Source organism: Pristiophorus japonicus, chromosome 19, assembly GCF_044704955.1.
Source record: "Pristiophorus japonicus isolate sPriJap1 chromosome 19, sPriJap1.hap1, whole genome shotgun sequence".
NCBI classification, from domain to species: domain Eukaryota; kingdom Metazoa; phylum Chordata; class Chondrichthyes; family Pristiophoridae; genus Pristiophorus; species Pristiophorus japonicus.
The window spans coordinates 647619-665938 of record NC_091995.1 but is presented as its reverse complement, the minus strand read 5'-3'; the positions used below and the strand labels follow the sequence as shown (position 1 = coordinate 665938).

Below are 18320 nucleotides of genomic sequence, written 5' to 3'. Positions count from 1 at the left end.
TAGCGAGGGAGTTCCAGAGCTTGGGGCCACCGATGGTGGAGCGATTATAATCAGGGATGGTCAGGAGGGCAGAATTACAGGAGGTTAGCGATAGGGAGGGCTGTAGGGCTCGTTGGGGTTACAGAGATAGGGAGGGGAGTAGGGGCTGGAGGTTACAGAGATAGGGAGGGGTGTTGGGGCTGCAGGAGGTTATAGAGATAGGGAGGGGTGTATGTGCTGGAGGAGGTTAGAGATAGGGAAGGGTATAAGGCTGGAGGAGGTTACAGAGATAGGGAGGGGTGTAGGGACTGGAGGAGGTTACATAGATAGGGAGGGGTGTAGGGGCTGGAGGAGGTTACAGAGATAGGGAGGGGTGTAAGGGCTGGAGGAGGTTACAGAGATAGGGAGAGGTGTAGGGGCTGGAGGAGGTTACAGAGATAGGGAGGGGTGTAGGGGCTGGAGGAGGTTACAGAGATAGGGAGGGGTGTAGGGGCTGGAGGAGGTTAGAGATAGGGAAGGGTATAAGGCTGGAGGAGGTTACAGAGATAGGGAGGGGTGTAGGGACTGGAGGAGGTTACATAGATAGGGAGGGGTGTAGGGGCTGGAGGAGGTTACAGAGATAGGGAGGGGTGGAGGGGGTTACAGAGATAGGGAGGGGTGTAGGGCTGGAGGAGGTTACAGAGATAGGGAGGGGTGTAGGGCTGGAGGAGGTTACAGAGATAGGGAGGGGTGTAGGGGCTGGAGGTGGTTAGAGATAGGGAGGGGTGGAGGGGGTTACAGAGATAGGGAGGGGTGTAGGGCTGGAGGAGGTTACAGAGATAGGGAGGGGTGTAGGGCTGGAGGAGGTTACAGAGATAGGGAGGGGTGTAGGGCTGGAGGAGGTTACAGAGATAGGGAGGGGTGTAGGGCTGGAGGAGGTTACAGAGATAGGGAGGGGTGTAGGGATGGAGGTGGTTACAGAGATAGGGAGGGGTGGAGGGGGTTACAGAGATAGGGAGGGGTATGGGGCTAGAGATTTATCGGCCTTCAATCCCATCAATTTCCCTAACACAATTTCCCGCCTAATAAGGATTTCCTTCAGTTTCTCCTTCTCACTAGACCCTCGGTCCCCTAGTATTTCCGGAAGGTTATTTGTGTCTTCCTTCGTGAAGACAGAACCAAAGTATTTGTTCAATTGCTCTGCCATTTCTTTGTTCTCCATTATAAATTCACCTGATTCTGACTGCAAGGGACCTACATTTGTCTTCACTAATCTGTTTGTCTTCACATATCTATAGAAGCTTTTGCAGTCAGTTTTTATGTTCCCTGCAAGCTTACTCTCGTACTCTATTTTCCCCCTCCTAATTAAACCCTTTGTCCTCCTCTGCTGTATTTTAAATTTCTCCCAGTCCTCAGGTTTGCTGCTTTTTCTGGCCAATTTATATGCCTCTTCCTTGGATTTAACACTATCCCTAATTTCCCGTTAGCCACGGTTGAGTCACCTTCCCTGTTTTATTTTTACTCCAGACAGGGATGTACCATTGTTGAAGTTCATCCATGTGACCTTTAAATGTCTGCCATTGCCTATCCATCCATTGTCCATGTCTCAGCTATACAGGAGGGCGGCTATCACTACAGCCCTGTCGACCATGTGCTTGGTGGTAGGTTTGAGGGCCTGGTCTTCGAACACACTTTTCCTCAGGGGACCGAAGGCTGCACTGGCACACTGGAGGCGGTGTTGGATCTTGTCGTATGGGATAAGGAGACTGAAATTGTGCACAATATTCCAGGTGTGGTGTCACACCAGCACGGACCTGTTGGGCCCAATGGCCTGTATCCGATCTGCTAATTCAGTGTAACTCTCGGGCGATGGGCTTCTCTAGCCAGGCCACGATTTATTTTCACCAGTGGGGTCCACAGCAGGAGAGATTGATTATACTAAACCCGAGAGTGTTGAACGCAAGAGTCTAACAAGGGATTGTGAACATCAGCAGGGATTCCTGTCTGCCTTGAAGCTCTCTGCAATTCCGTCTCACACCCGTGGAGTGTTTGAGTAAATCCGATTCAGTTTTGACATTCCGACTGTGGGACTTTCCGTGTCGAGTTCCTCATTGACCGGAATGTCTGTCGCAACAACGTTCTGACAGTATTTCTAGTCTCAGCCGTGGCTCAGTGGGCAGCACTCACCTCGGAGTCAGAAGGTTGTGGGTTCAAGTCCCACTCCAGGGACTTGAGCACAAACATCTCGGCTTACACTCCCAGTGCAGTACTGAGGGAGTGCCGCACTGTCGGAGGGGCAGTACTGAGGGAGTGCCGCACTGTCGGAGGGGCAGTACTGAGGGAGTGCCGCACTGTCGGAGGGGCAGTACTGAGGGAGTGCCGCACTGTCGGAGGGGCAGTACTGAGGGAGTGCCGCACTGTCGGAGGGGCAGTACTGAGGGAGTGCCGCACTGTCGGAGGGGCAGTACTGAGGGAGCGCCGCACTGTCGGAGGGGCAGTACTGAGGGAGCGCCGCACTGTCGGAGGGGCAGTACTGAGGGAGCGCCGCACTGTCGGAGGTGCCGTCTTTCGAATGAGACGTTAAACCGAGGCCCCATCTGCTCTCTCGAGGTGGATGTAAAAGATCTCGGGGCACTATTTGGAAGAAGAGCGGGGGAGTTCTCCCCGGTGTCCTGGGGACAATATTTATCCCTCAATCAACAACAAAAACAGATTATCTGGTCAATATCACATTGCTGTGTGTGGGAGCATGCTGTGCATAAATTGGCTGCCGCGTTTCCCACAATACAACAGTGACTACACTCCAAAAGTACTTCATTGGCTATAAAGCGCTTTGGGACGCCTGGTGGTCGTGAAAGGCGCTATATAAATTCAAGTCTTTCTTTGTTATTGAATCTTTCCCCGCCTTTTTCAGAATATTTCGGGATGGGACGCAGTGTGGAAGGTCAGACTGGATTACTGCTGAAATTTATCCGGAATCGGCTCCAAATCGACTGCCCTCTGTCTGTACAGGATTTCATGGTGGCGTCTGAGGAGCTAAAGGTGAGTCGATAGTTTGTAGGCAGACACTTAAACTCACTGCCCCAACGTGACCGACTCTTGTGGTTCCCATCCAGATTACAAAGTGCTGCAGTACAGCGGGACCTGGGGGTTACTTGTGCATGAAACACAAAAGGTTAGTATGCAGGTACAGCAAGTGATCAGGAAGGCCAATGGAATGTTGGCCTTTATTGCAAAGGGGATGGAGTATAAAAGCAGAGAAGTCCTGCTACAGTTATACAGGGTATTGGTGAGGCCACACTTGAGGGAGTGCAGTGAAGGTTCACCAGACTGATTCCCGGGATGGCAGGACTGACATATGAGGAGAGACTGGATCGACTGGGCCTGTATTCACTGGAGTTTAGAAGGATGAGAGGGGATCTCATCGAAATGTATAAAATTCTGACGGGACGGGACAGGTTAGATGCAGGAAGAATGTTCCCGATGTTGGGGAAGTCCAGAACCAGTGGACACAATCTAAGGATAAGGGGTCAGCCATTTAGGACCGAGATGAGGAGAAACTTCTTCACTCAGAGAATTGTGAACCTGTGGAATTCTCTACCGCAGAGAGTTGTTGAGGCCAATTCACTAAATATATTCAAAAGGGAGTTAGATGTGGCCCTTACTGCTAAAGGGGTCAAGGGGTATGGAGAGAAAGCAGGAATGGGGTATTGAGGGAATGATCAGCCATGATCACATTGAATGGTGGTGTAGGCTCGAAGGGCCGAATGGCCTACTCCTGCATCTATTTTCTATGCTTCTATAAAAGCAGGGAAGTCTTGCTACAACTGTACAGGGTATTGGTGAGGTCACACCTGGAATACTGCATGCAGTTTTGGTCTCTGTATTTAAGGAGGGATATACTTGCATTGGAGACAGTTCAGAGAAGGTTCACTCGGTTGATTCCAGAGATGAGGAGGTTGACTTATGAGGAAAGGTTGAGGAGGTTGGGTCTATACTCATTGGAATTTAGAAGGAGAGGTGATCTAATCGGAACGTATAAGATTATGAGGGGGCTTGACAAGGTGGATGCAGAGAGGATGTTCCCACTGATGGGGGAGACTAGAACTAGGGGGCATGGTCTTAGAATAAGGGGCCACCCATTTAAAACTGAGATGAGGAGGAATTTCTTAGGGTTGTAAATCTGTGGAATTTGCTGCCCCAGAGAGCTGTGGAAGCTGGGATATTGAATATATTTAAGGTGGAGATAGACAGATTTTTGAGCGATAAGAGAGTGAAGGGTTATGGGGAGCGGGCGGGGAAGTGGAGCTGAGTCCATGATCAGATCAGCCATGATCGTATTGAATGGCGGAGCAGGCTCGAGGGGCCGTATGGTCTACTCCTGCTCCTATTTCTGATATTACCCTCGCTGACAAGAAAACTCCTTCAAAGACCAAGAGGTGAATACGGAATACTTGCCTTTATTAGCCGAGGCATGGAATACAAGGGCAGAGAGGTTATGCTTGAACTGTATAAAACACTGGTTAGGCCACAGCTGGAGTACTGCGTGCAGTTCTGGTCACCACATTACAGGAAAGATGTGATTGCACTGGAGAGGGTACAGAGGAGATTTACCAGGATGTTGCCAGGACTGGATAATTTTAGCGATGAGGAAAGATTGGATAGGCTGGGTCTGTTTTCCTTGGAACAGAGGAGGCTGAGGGGAGACCTGATTGAGGTGTATACAATTATGAGGGGCCTGGATACAGTGGATAGGAAGGACCTGTTTCCCTTGGCAGAGGGGTCAACAACCAGGGGGCATAGATTTAAAGTAATTGGGGGGAGGTTTAGATGGGATTTGAGGGGAAATGTTTTCACCCAGAGGGTGGTGGGGGTCTGGAACTCACGGCCTGAAAGGGTGGTAGAGGCAGAAACCCTCACCACATTTAAACAGTACCTGGATGTGCCCCTGAAGTGCCGTAACCCACAGGGCTACGGACCCAGAGCGGGAAAGTGGGATTAGGCTGGGTAGCTCTTGGTCGGCCGGCACGGACACGATGGGCTGAAGTGGCCTCCTTCCGTGCTGTAAATTTCTCTGATTCCGTGAGAGTTCCCATTTTCGGAACTGAAATTCACGTAGTGCGACTTTTGTAAGCTTTCCTGTCTTTCCAATTACAGCCCAATTTCCTGGCTTTTATGGCGGAACTATTCTGGCAACTGGAACGTGGGAAGCTGCCCCGATCTCGCGAGGGATTGATCGGAGGTGAGGAGCTGGAGTGTGGTAAGTTGAGGGAATCTGCTTAGAAACATAGAAATGTACAGCACAGGAAGAGGCCATTTCGGCCCATCGTGTCCACGCTGGCCGACAAAGAGCCGCACGGCCCTCGGTCACCAGCCCTGAAGGTTACATATAAACCGATGAACAATGGCGGAGAGGCAAAGAGCACCCAGCCCAACCAGTCCGCCTCACACAACTGCGACACCCCTTATACTGAAACATTCTACACTCCACCCCAACCGGAGCCATGTGATCTCCGGGGAGAGGCAAAAACCAGATAAAAACACAGGCCAATTTAGGGAGAAAAAATCTGGGAAAATTCCTCTCCGACCCATCCAGGCGATCGACACTAGTCCAGGAGATCACCCTGGCCGTATTCTATTCCCTGCTTACCATTATATCTGCGCCGTCCAACAAAAGGTCATCCAGTCTAATCCCAATTACCAGCTCTAGGTCCGTAACCCTGCAGGTTACTGCACTTTAAGTGCCCATCCAACCATCTCTTAAAAGTGGTGAGGGTTTCTGCATCCACCACTCTTCCAGGCAGCGAGTTCCAGATCCCCACAACCCTCTGTGTAAAGAAGCCCCCCTCAAATCCCTTCTAAACCTTCCACCAACCACCTTAAAACTAAGCCCCCTCGTAATAGACCCTTCCATAAATGGAAATAGACCCTTACTATCCACTATGTCCAGGCCCCTCAATATTTTGTACACCTTGATGAGATCTTCTCTCAACCTCCTCTGTTCCAATGAGAACAAACCCAGCCTATCCAGTCTGTCCTCATAACTAAGATTCTCCATTCCAGGCAGCATCCTAGTAAGTCTCCTCTGCATCCTCTCCAGTGCAATCATGTCCTTCCTATAATAGGGTGACCAGAATTTGTGAAATATATGGGCCCTTTACCTTGTCAATTGCTGCTTGGACCGTGAATATTTCCACAGGGTCAACTCTGATCCTGAACCTTCTCCATTCCAGCTTGACCATGTGGCCGAGCTCCTGACGCCCCCCCAGGTCCACTCAGTTGTTGGAAAGTGGCTCTCACCAAGACCCGAGTATGTCTGGGATTAAGCTGCCCGGAGGTGTATCAAGTGGGTTGGACCAGCGTTCTGTACAACCTCCATCACTTCCATGTTTGTTCCCAATCCCGCTGGTTACAACGCCCAAGAGCTGTCACACACAACTGACCCATTCAGCGATTAATCCACCACTGGCCTCCCAATCCCCCTCCTGTCTCATGTTGTCTCATTATTATTGGCTCTTTGAGACTCTGTAACCTCCTCCAGCCCTACAACCCTCCCTATCTCTGTACCTCCTCCAGCCCTACACCCCTCCCTATCTCTGTACCTCCTCCAGCCCTACAACCCTCCCTATCTCTGTAACCTCCTCCAGCCCTACAACCCCTCCCTATCTCTGTACCTCCTCCAGCCCTACAACCCTCCCTATCTCTGTACCTCCTCCAGCCCTACAACCCCTCCCTATCTCTGTACCCCCTCCAGCCCTACAACCCCTCCCTATCTCTGTACCCCCTCCAGCCCTACACCCCTCCCTATCTCTGTAGCCACCCAGTCCCCCCTTGCTCCACCATCGGTGGCCGTGCCTTCAGCTGCCTGGGCCTCAAGCTCTGAAATCCCTCCCTAAACCTCTCGCGCTCCCTCTCACCACCATGCCCCCCTCCTTTTAAGAGGCTCCTGAAAACCAACCACCCTTTTGGTCTCCTGGCCTGACCTCTCTGGATATAGCCCTGAGTGAGGTGTGTCTGATTTACTGTCCTGTGAAGGGCCCTGTGATGTTTCACTACATTAAACAAGCATTTGTATTTATATAGCGCCTTTATCACCAGTTTGTACAGACACCGCAACCTGTCGAGTGATTTTGCACGTTGAGCATGGTGAACCGATCTCCGCGATCTGTCGCCGTCCTGAATGTCAGCAGCCTGCTCCCTGGGGCAGTGGGTCCCAGTGATGCCCTCGCTGGGGGAGGGTCCCAGTGATGCCCTCGCTGGGGGAGGGTCCCAGTGATGCCCTCGCTGGGGGAGGGTCCCAGTGATACCCTCGCTGGGGGAGGGTCCCGGTGATACCCTCGCTGGGGGAGGGTCCCAGTGATACCCTCGCTGGGGGAGGGTCCCAGTGATACCCTCGCTGGGGGAGGGGGAGGGTCCCAGTGATACCATTGCTGGGGGAGGGTCCCGGCGATACCCTCGCTGGGGGAGGGTCCCGGCGATACCCTCGCTGGGGGAGGGTCCCGGCGATACCCTCGCTGGGGGAGGGTCCCGGCGATACCCTCGCTGGGGGAGGGTCCCGGCGATACCCTCGCTGGGGGAGGGTCCCGGCGATACCCTCGCTGGGGGAGGGTCCCGGCGATACCCTCGCTGGGGGAGGGTCCCGGCGATACCCTCGCTGGGGGAGGGTCCCGGCGATACCCTCGCTGGGGGAGGGTCCCGGCGATACCCTCGCTGGGGGAGGGGGAGTGTCCCGGCGATACCCTCGCTGGGGGAGGGGGAGGGTCCCGGCGATACCCTCGCTGGGGGAGGGGGAGGGTCCCGGCGATACCCTCGCTGGGGGAGGGGGAGGGTCCCGGCGATACCCTCGCTGGGGGAGGGGGAGGGTCCCGGCGATACCCTCGCTGGGGGAGGGGGAGGGTCCCGGCGATACCCTCGCTGGGGGAGGGGGAGGGTCCCGGCGATGCCCTCGCTGGGGGAGGGTCCCGACGATGCCCTCGCTGGGGGAGGGTCCCGGCGATGCCCTCGCTGGGGGAGGGGCCCGGCGATGCCCTCGCTGGGGGAGGGGCCCGGCGATGCCCTCGCTGGGGGAGGGGCCCGGCGATGCCCTCGCTGGGGGAGGGGCCCGGCGATGCCCTCGCTGGGGGAGGGTCCCGGCGATGCCCTCGCTGGGGGAGGGGCCCGGCGATGCCCTCGCTGGGGGAGGGGCCCGGCGATACCCTCGCTGGGGGAGGGTCCCGGCGATACCCTCGCTGGGGGAGGGAGGGAGGCTCCTGTCATGACCGGCACAGAAGATAATGACATGTAGCAGGACATTGCAGGAATTGCACACCCTGCTTCACTCTGCACTGACTGACTACTGTGTGTATTAACATCAACATTCACGGTCGTTCTCTCCCTCTTTCTCGCTCCCTCCCCCTCTGTCACCCCCCCCCCCCCTCCCCCTGTGTGTCTCCGTCCCCCCCTCCCTCTCTGTCTCCCCCCCCCCCCCCCCCCCCCTCTCTGTCTCCCTATCCCCCCCTCTCTCTCTCCGTCTCCCATTCCCCCCCCCCCTCTCTCCCAGGTGCCCCGCGGAAGCCCCGCTGTGTGACTGCCCCCCTCCTCTCTCGGAGCCCAGTGCTGGCCCAGCCTCCCTCGATGCGGTGAGTGAGTTTTATGTCTGTATGTGAGTCCGACACCATCGCACTATAAGGGAACGACAGACTGTGCATCGCTGCGACAATTCTACACCACTCGCTGTTAAACCTACAGGCCGGGAACGGTGGGGGGTGCAAGAGAGAATCCCAGCGAATGATTCGGGATAGCCCTTGTCCCAACTGCAAGGGGTGACACCATCATCATCATCATAGGCAGTCCCTCGGAATCGAGGAAGACTTGCTTCCACTCTTAAAATGAGTCCTTAGGTGACTGAACAGTCCAATACAGGAACCACAGTCCCTGTCACAGGTGGGACAGACAGTGGTTGAGGGAAGGGGAGGGTGGGACTGGTTTGCCGCACGCTCCTTCCGCTGCCTGCGCTTGGTTTCTGCATGCTCTCGGCGACGAGACTCGAGGTGCTCAGCGCCCTCCCGGATGCACTCCCTCCACTTAGGGTGGTCTTTGGCCCAGGGACTCCCAGGTGTCGGTGGGGATGTTGCACTTTATCAGGGAGGCTTTGAGGGTGTCCCTGTAACGTTTCCTCTGCCCACCTTTGGCTCGTTTGCCGTGAAGGAGTTCCGAGTAGAGCGCTTGCTTTGGGAGTCTCGTGTCTGGCATGTGAACAATGTGGCCCTGCCCAGCGGAGCTGGTCGAGTGTGGTCAGTGCTTCGATGCTGGGGATGTTGGCCTGGTCGAGGACGCTAACGTTGGTGCGTCTGTCCTCCCAGGGGATTTGCAGGATCTTGCGGAGACATCGTTGGTGGTATTTCTCCAGCGACTTGAGGTGTCTACTGTACATGGTCCATGTCTCTGAACCATACAGGAGGGCGGGTATTACTACAGCCCTGTAGACCTTGGAGTGCAGGTCCACAGATCCCTGAAGGTAGCAGGCCAGGTGGATAAGGTGGTTAAGAATGTATACGGAATACTTGCCTTTATTATCCGAGGCATGGAATACAAGAGCAGGAAGATTATGCTTGAACTGTATAAAACACTGGTTAGGCCACAGCTGGAGTACTGCGTGCAGTTCTGGTCACCACATTACAGGAAAGATGTGATTGCACTGGAGAGGGTACAGAGGAGATTTACCAGGATGTTGCCGGGACAGGAGAATTTTAACGATGAGGAAAGATTGGAGATCCTGGGGTTGTTTTCCTTGGGATAGAGGAGGCTGAGGAGAGACCTGATTGAGGTGTATAACATTATGAGGGGCCTGGATAGAGTGGATAGGAAGGACCTGTTTCTCTTGGCAGAGGGGTCAACAACCAGGGGGCAGAGATTTAAAGTAATTGGTTAGGAGGGTTCGAGGGGATTTGAGGGGAAATGTCTTCACCCAGAGGGTGGTGGGGGTCTGGAACTCACGGCCTGAAAGGGTGGTAGAGGCAGAAACCTCACCACATTTAAAAAGTACTTGGATGTGCACCTGAAGTGTCGTAACCTACAGGGCTACGGACCCAGAGCGGGAAAGTGGGAATAGGCTGGGTAGCTATTGGTCGGCCAGCGCGGACACGATGGGCCAAATGGCCTCCTCCCCTGCTGTAAACTTGTGTGATTCTATAACTCCTCTGCTCTTCGAAATACTGCCATGAGATGTTTTATGTTCACATGAGAGGGGCAGTACTGAGGGAGTGCCGCACTGTCGGAGGGGCAGTACTGAGGGAGTGCCGCACTGTCGGAGGGGCAGTACTGAGGGAGCACCGCACTGTCGGAGGGGCAGTACTGAGGGAGCGGCGCACTGTCGGAGGGGCAGTACTGAGGGAGCGGCGCACTGTCGGAGGGGCAGTACTGAGGGAGTGCTGCACTGTCGGAGGGGCAGTACTGAGGGAGTGCTGCACTGTCGGAGGGGCAGTACTGAGGGAGTGCTGCACTGTCGGAGGGGCAGTACTGAGGGAGTGCCGCACTGTCGGAGGGGCAGTACTGAGGGAGTGCTGCACTGTCGGAGGGGCAGTACTGAGGGAGTGCTGCACTGTCGGAGGGGCAGTACTGAGGGAGTGCCGCACTGTCGGAGGGGCAGTACTGAGGGAGTGCAGTACTGTGGGAGGGGCAGTACTGAGGGAGCGCCTACTCCAGAGACCACACTTCAAAAAGTACTTCATTGGCTGTAAAGCGCTTTGAGACGTCCAGTGATTGTGAAAGGCGCTATATAAATACCAGTCTTTTGTTTCTCGGCCTGCACTGGGTGTGTGGGCCTGATTTATGTGCTCGATTCCCTGGAGTGGGATGTGAATCTACGACCTTCGTACTCCGAGTCGCGTGTGTTCGCCCCTGAGCCACGCCTGATGTCTCTGGACACCGTGTGACGTTTCTTGCCGTAGTAACACTCGCTGCCGTCTCGAGCCCCTCCCCTCGACGCAAGCCGAGTGTTTCCGGAAGGTTCTGTTTTGGTTTCGGATTTCCGGCACCTGTAGTTCAGTTTTGTTTCCGTCCAGTTTTTTTCGTGACCTGTTTTTGGTTATTTTTTTGACGTCAATGAGAAAATCCTTCGGTGCGATGAGTGTGCTGGGCGATGTAAGCTGTGTATCGGTTTTATCGCATAACAACATCAGAAATAGGAGCAGGAGTCGGCCATTCGGCCCCTCGAGCCTGCTCCGCCATTTAATACCATCATGGCTGATCCGATCATGGACTCAGCTCCACTTCCCTGCCCGCTCCCTTATCCCCTTATCGGATAAGAAACTGTCTATCTCTGTCTTAAATATATTCAATGTCCCGGCTTCCACAGCTCTCTGAGGCAGCGAATTCCACAGATTTACAACCCTCAGAGAGAAGAAATTCCTCCTCATCTCAGTTTTAAATGGGCGGCCCCTTATTCTAAGATCATGCCCCCTAGTTCTAGTCTCCCCCATCAGTGGAAACATCCTCTCTGTATCCACCTTGTCGAGCCCCCTCATAATCTGATACGTTTCGATAAGATCACCTCTCATTCTTCTGAATTCCAATGAGTAGAGGCCCAACCTCCTCAACCTTTCCTCATAAGTCAACCCCCTCATCTCCGGAATCAACCGAGTGAACCTTCTCTGAACTGCCTCCAAAGCAAGTATATCCTTTCGTAAATATGGAAACCAAAACTGCACGCAGTACTCCAGGTGTGGCCTCACCAATACCCTGTATAACTGTAGCAAGACTTCCCTGCTTTTATACTCCATCCCCTTTGTAATAAAGGCCAAGATACCATTGGCCTTCCTGATCACTTGCTGTACCTGCATACTAACCTCAGTTTCACACCCAGAATCTGTTGTCTCAATGTGGGTTAGAATCACTGATTAAATCAGCACAGGGCAAGGCCATTCGGCCCATCCAGTCTACACCGTCGCTTTCGAAGAATTAGTCCCGCTCTTTCCCCAAACCCCTGCCATTTTTTCTCCAAGTGTGGATCCAATTCCTTTTTGTCGGCTACTATTTAATCTGTATCGAATGCCCTGCCGTTTGATAAACAACCACAGAATAGGCTTGCCAGCAAAGTTGAAGCCCGTGGAATAAAAGGGACAGGGGCAGCATGGATATGGAATCGGCTGAGTGAGAGGAAACAGAGTAGTGGTGAACTGGAGGGAGGTATACAGTGGTGTTCCCCAGGGGTCAGTACTGGGACCACTGCTTTTCCTGATATATATTAATGGCTTGCACTTGGGTGTACAGGGCACGATTTCAACACTTGCGGAGGACACACAACTTGGAAGGACAGTGAACAGTGAGGAGGATAGTGATAGACTTCAGGAGGACACAGAGAGGCCGGTGGGATGGGCAGACACGGGGCAGATGCAGTTTAACACACAAAAGTACAAAGTGATACATTTTGGTCGGAAGAATGACAAGAGGCGATATAAACTGAAGGGTACAATTCTGAAGAGGGTGCAGGAGCAGAGAGCTGGGGTCACATGTGCCCAAATTGTTGAAGGTGGCAGGGCAGGTTGAGAAAGCGGTTTTAAAAAAAGTCTACGGGATCCTGAGCTACATAAATAGAGGCATAGAGTACAGCAGCAAGGAAGTTATGGTGAACCTTTATAAATCACAGGTTCGGCCTTAACTGGAGTATTGTGTCCAATTCTGGGCACCGTACTTTAGGAATGATGTGAAGACCTGAGAGAGGGAGCAGAGGGGATTTACAAGAATGGTTCCAGGGATGAGGGACTTCAGTTACGGGGAGAGACTGGAGAAGCTGAGGTGGTTCTCCTTGGAGCAGAGAAGGTTGAGAGGAGATTTGATCGAGGTGCTCAAAATCATGAGGGGTCCGGACAGAATAGACCGAGAGAGAGAAACTGTTCCCATTGGTGGAAGGGTCGGGAACCAGAGGACACAGATTTAAGGCGATTGGTAGAAGAACCAAAGGCGACATGAGGGAAAATGTTTTTACGCAGCGAGTGGTGAGGATCCGGAATTCACGGCCTGAGAGGGTGCTGGAGGCAGACTTGATCGTGGCTTTCAAAGGGGAATTGGATAAGTACCGGAAGCGTTTTTGCTCATGACCCGCAGTTCCCTCTCGAGTGTGACGTAACGTTACTGATTTGGTGACCGTCCTGCGTTGTGACAACCACCTCCGACAGTCGTGAACTTTCACCCCACCAGCACTGCCGGGAGGTGAAAGGTGAGCAGGGTGATCAGGCCCTATCGCTTCTTGATTGGCTGTGATTGTGTGGGATCTGGCCTTGATTTCACCCCCCTCCACTCCTCTCCCCGATGGGGGTACCTCACGATGGGGGCAGGGGCCTTGGCGATCCCTTCACCTCTCCGCTCCACACCAACATGTTTTTATTGGTTCCTGGGATGTGGGCGTCGCTGGCAAGGCCGGCATTTATTGCCCATTCCTAATCACCCCTTGAGAAGTGGTGGTGAGCCGCTGCCTTGAACCGCTGCAGTTCGTGTGGTGAAGGTGTTCCCACAGTGCTGTTAGAAACATAGAAACATAGAAAATAGGTGCAGGAGTAGGCCATTCGAGCCTGCACCACCATTCAATAAGATCATGGCTGATCATTCACCTCAGTACCCCCTTCCTGCTTTCTCTCCATACCCCTCGATCCCTTTAGCCGTAAGGGCCATATCTAACTCCCTCTTGAATATATCTAACGAACTGGCCTCAACAACTCTCTGCGGCAGGGAATTCCACAGGTTAACAACTCTCTGAGTGAAGAAGTTTCTCCTCATCTCGGTCCTAAATGGCTTACCCCTTATCCTTAGACTGTGACCCCTGGTTCTGGACTTCCCCAACATCGGGAACATTCTTCCTGCATCTAACCTGTCCAGTCCCGTCAGAATTTTATGTTTCTATGAGATCCCCACTCATTCTTCAAAATTCCAGTGAATATAAGCCCAGTCGATCCAGTCTCTCCTCATATGTCAGTCCTGCCAACCCAGGAATCAGTCTGGTGAACCTTCGCTGCACTCCCTCAATAGCAAGAATGTCCTTCCTCAGATTAGGAGACCAAAACTGAAAATATTCCAGGTGTGGCCTCACCAAGGCCCTGTACAACTGCAGTAAGACCTCCCTGCTCCTCTACTCAAATCCCCTAGCTATGAAGGCCAACATACCATTTGCCTTCTTCACCGCCTGCTGTACCTACATGCCAACCTTCAATGACTGATGTACCATGACACCCAGGTCTCGTTGCATCTCCCCTTTTTGTTAATCTGTCACCATTCAGATAATCTGCCTTCCTGTTTTTGCTACCAAAGTGGATAACCTCACATTTATCCACATTATACTGCATCTGCCATGCATTTGCCCACTCACCTAACCTGTCCAAGTCACCCTGCAGCCTCTTAGCATCCTCCTCACAGCTCACACCGCCACCCAGTTTAGTGTCATCTGCAAACTTGGAGATATTACATTCAATTCCTTCATCTAAATCATTAATGTATATTGTAAATAGCTGGGGTCCCAGCACTGAACCTTGCGGCACCCCACTAGTCACTGCCTGCCATTCTGAAAAGGACCAGTTTATCCCGACTCTCTGCTTCCTGTCTGCCAACCAGTTCTCTATCCACGTCAGTACATTATCCCCAATACCATGTGCTTTGATTTTGCACACCAATCTCTTGTGTGGGACCTTGGCAAAAGCCTTTTGAAAGTCCAAATACACCACATCCACTGGTTCTCCCTTGTCCACTCTACTCGTTACATCCTCAAAAAATTCTAGAAGGTTTGTCAATCATGATTTCCCTTTCATAATTCATGCTGACTTGGACCGATCCTGTCACTGCTTTCCAAATGCGCTGCTATTTCATCTTTAATAATTGATTGCAACATTTTCCCCACTACTGATGTTAGGCTAACCGGTCTATAATTACCCGTTTTCTCTTTTTTTAAATGTGGGGTTACATTAGCCACCATCCAATCCAAAGGAACTGATCCAGAGTCGATTGACTGTTGGAAAATGATCACCAATGCATCCACTATTTCTAGGGCCACTTCCTTAAGTACTCTGGGATGCAGACTATCAGGCACTGGGGATTTATCGGCCTTCAATCCCATCAATTTCCCTAACACAATTTCCTGACAAATAAGGATTTCCTTCAGTTCCTCCTTCTCGCTAGACCCTCGGTCCCCTAGTATTTCCTTAGTGAAGACAGAACCAAAGTATTTGATCAATTGGTCTGCCATTTCTTTGTTCCCCATTAAAAATTCACCTGATTCTGACTGCAAGGGAACTACATTTGTCTTCACTAATTTTGTTCTCTTCACATATCTATAGAAGCTTTTGCAGTCAGTTTTTATGTTCCCGGCAAGCTTCCTCTCATACTCTATTTTCCCCTCCTAATTAAACTCTTTGTCCTCCTCTGCTGAATTCTAAATTTCTCCCAGTCCTCAGGTTTGCTGCTTTTTCTGGACAATTTATATGCCTCTTCCTTGGATTTAACACTATCCCTAATTTCCCGTTAGCCACGGTTGAGTCACCTTCCCCGTTTTACATAGAAACAGAAAATAGGTGCAGGAGTAGGCCATTCGGCCCTTCGAGCCTGCACCACCATTCAATGAGTTCATGGCTGAACATTCAACTTCAGTACCCCATTCCTGCTTTCTCGCCATACCCCTTGATCCCCCCAGTAGTAAGGACTACACCTAACTCCTTTTTGAATATATTTAGTGAATTGGCCTCAACAACTTTCTGTGGTAGAGAATTCCACAGGTTCACCACTCTCTGGGTGAAGACGTTTCTCCTCATCTCGGTCCTAAATGGCTTATCCCTTATCCTTAGACTGTGACCCCTGGTTCTGGACTTCCCCAACATTGGGAACATTCTTCCTGCATCTAACCTGACTGAACCCATCAGAATTTTAAATGTTTCTATGAGGTCCCCTCTCATTCATCTGAACTCCAGTGAATACAAGCCCAGTTGATCCAGTCTTTCTTGATATGTCAGTCCCACCATCCCGGGAATCAGTCTGGTGAACCTTCGCTGCACTCCCTCAATAGCAAGAATGTCCTTCCTCAGGTCAGGAGACCAAAACTGTACACAATACTCCACGTGTGGCCTCACCAAGGCCCTGTACAACTGTAGCAACATCTCCCTGCCCCTGTACTCAAATCCCCTTGCTATGAAGGCCAACATGCCATTTGCTTTCTTAACCGCCTACTGTACCTGCATGCCAACCTTCAATGACTGATGTACCATGACACCCAGGTCTCGTTGCACCTCCCCTTTTCCTAATCTGTCACCATTCAGATAACAGTCTGTCTCTCTGTTTTTACCACCAAAGTGGATAACCTCACATTTATCCACATTATACTTCATCTGCCATGCATTTGCCCACTCACCTAACCTATCCAAGTCACTCTGCAGCCTCATAGCATCCTCCTCGCAGCTCACACTGCCACCCAACTTAGTGTCATCCGCAAATTTGGAGATACTACATTTAATCCTCTCGTCTAAATCATTAATGTACAGTGTAAACAGCTGGGGCCCCAGCACAGAACCTTGCGGTACCCCACTAGTCACTGCCTGCCATTCTGAAAAGTACCCATTTACTCCTACTCTTTGCTTCCTGTCTGACAACCAGTTCTCAATCCATGTCAGCACACAACCCCCAATCCCATGTGCTTTAACTTTGCACATTAATCTCTTGTGTGGGACCTTGTCGAAAGCCTTCTGAAAGTCCAAATACACCACATCAACTGGTTCTCCCTTGTCCACTCTACTGGAAACATCCTCAAAAAATTCCAGAAGATTTGTCAAGCATGATTTCCCTTTCACAAATCCATGCTGACTTGGACCTATCATGTCACCTCTTTCCAAATGTGCTGCTATGACATCCTTAATAATTGATTCCATCATTTTACCCACTACCGATGTCAGGCTGACCGGTCTATAATTCCCTGTTTTCTCTCTCCCTCCTTTTTTTAAAAAGTGGGGTTACATTGGCTACCCTCCACTCCATAGGAACTGATCCAGAGTCTCTGGAATGTTGGAAAATGACTGTCATTGCATCCGCTATTTCCAAGGCCACCTCCTTAAGTACTCTGGGATGCAGTCCATCAGGCCCTGGGGATTTATCGGCCTTCAATCCCATCAATTTCCCCAACACAATTTCCTGATTAATAAGGATTTCCCTCAGTTCCTCCTCCTTACTAGACCCTCTGACCCCTTTTATATCCGGAAGGTTGTTTGTGTCCTCCTCAGTGAATACTGAACCAAAGTACTTGTTCAATTGGTCCGCCATTTCTTTGTTCCCCGTTATGACTTCCCCTGATTCTGACTGCAGGTCTTTACTAACCTTTTTCTCTTTACATATCTATAGAAACTTTTGCAATTCGTCTTAATGTTCCTTGCAAGCTTCTTTTTATGCCAGACAGGGATGTACAATTGTTGAAGTTCATCCATGTGATCTTTAAATGTCTGCTATTGCCTATCCACCGTCAACCCTTTAAGTATCATTCTCCAGTCTATCCTAGCCAATTCACGTCTCATACTGTCGAAGTTACCTTTCTTTACGTTCAGGACCCTAGTCTTTGCATTAACTGTGTCACGCTCCATCTTGGCTCTACCAGCCTAACATCCCCAGTGTTGAAGCACTGACCACACTCGATCAGCTTCGCTGGGCAAGCCACATAGTTCGCATGCCAGATACGGGACTCCCTAAGCAAATGCTTTATGCGGAGCTCCTTCACGGTAAACGAGCCAAAGGAGGACAGCGGAAACGTTATAAGGACCACCCTCAAAGCCTCCTTGGTAAAGTGCGACATCACCACTGACACCTGGGAGACCCGAGGTGGAGAAAGTGCATCCGGGAGGGCGCTGAGCTCTTCGAGTCTCAACGCAAAGAGCAGGCAGCGGAAGGAGCGCGCGGCAAACCAGCCCCAACGTCCCCTTCCCCCGCCGAATGTCTGTCCCACCTGTAACAGGGTCTGTGGCTCTCGTATTGGACTGTTCAGCCACCAGAGAACTCACTTTGGGAGTGGAAGCAAGTCCTCCTCGATTCTGAGGGACTGCCTATGATGATGATGATGAAGAATTCTACCATATTATGGTCACTCTTCCCCAAGGGGCCTCGCACAACAAGATTGCTAATTAGTCTTCTCTCATTACACAACACCCAGTCTAGGATGGCCAACTCTCTAGTTGGTTCCTCGACATATTGGTCTAAAAAACCATCCCTTGTACACTCCACCGTATTGCTACCAGTTTGTTTCGCCCAATCGATATGTAGATTAAAGTCACCCATGATAACTGCTGTACATTTATTGCACACATCCCTAATTTCTTGTTTCATGCCATCCCCAACCTCACTACTACTGTTTGGTGGTCTGTACACAACTC

The 18320-nt window shown here is 51.6% G+C and overlaps 1 protein-coding gene across 1 annotated transcript in view; it reads left to right on the top strand.

Moving 5' to 3' along the window:
* LOC139230606 (calmodulin-regulated spectrin-associated protein 3-like) overlaps window positions 1-18320 on the top strand; it is a 68522-nt gene that overhangs the window by 25959 nt on the left and 24243 nt on the right. Inside the window, exons 5-7 of the mRNA XM_070862425.1 lie at window positions 2873-3000; window positions 5116-5218; window positions 8498-8576. Coding sequence (XP_070718526.1) covers window positions 2873-3000; window positions 5116-5218; window positions 8498-8576 — 310 coding nt within the window. The remainder of the gene's footprint in view (window positions 1-2872; window positions 3001-5115; window positions 5219-8497; window positions 8577-18320) is intronic.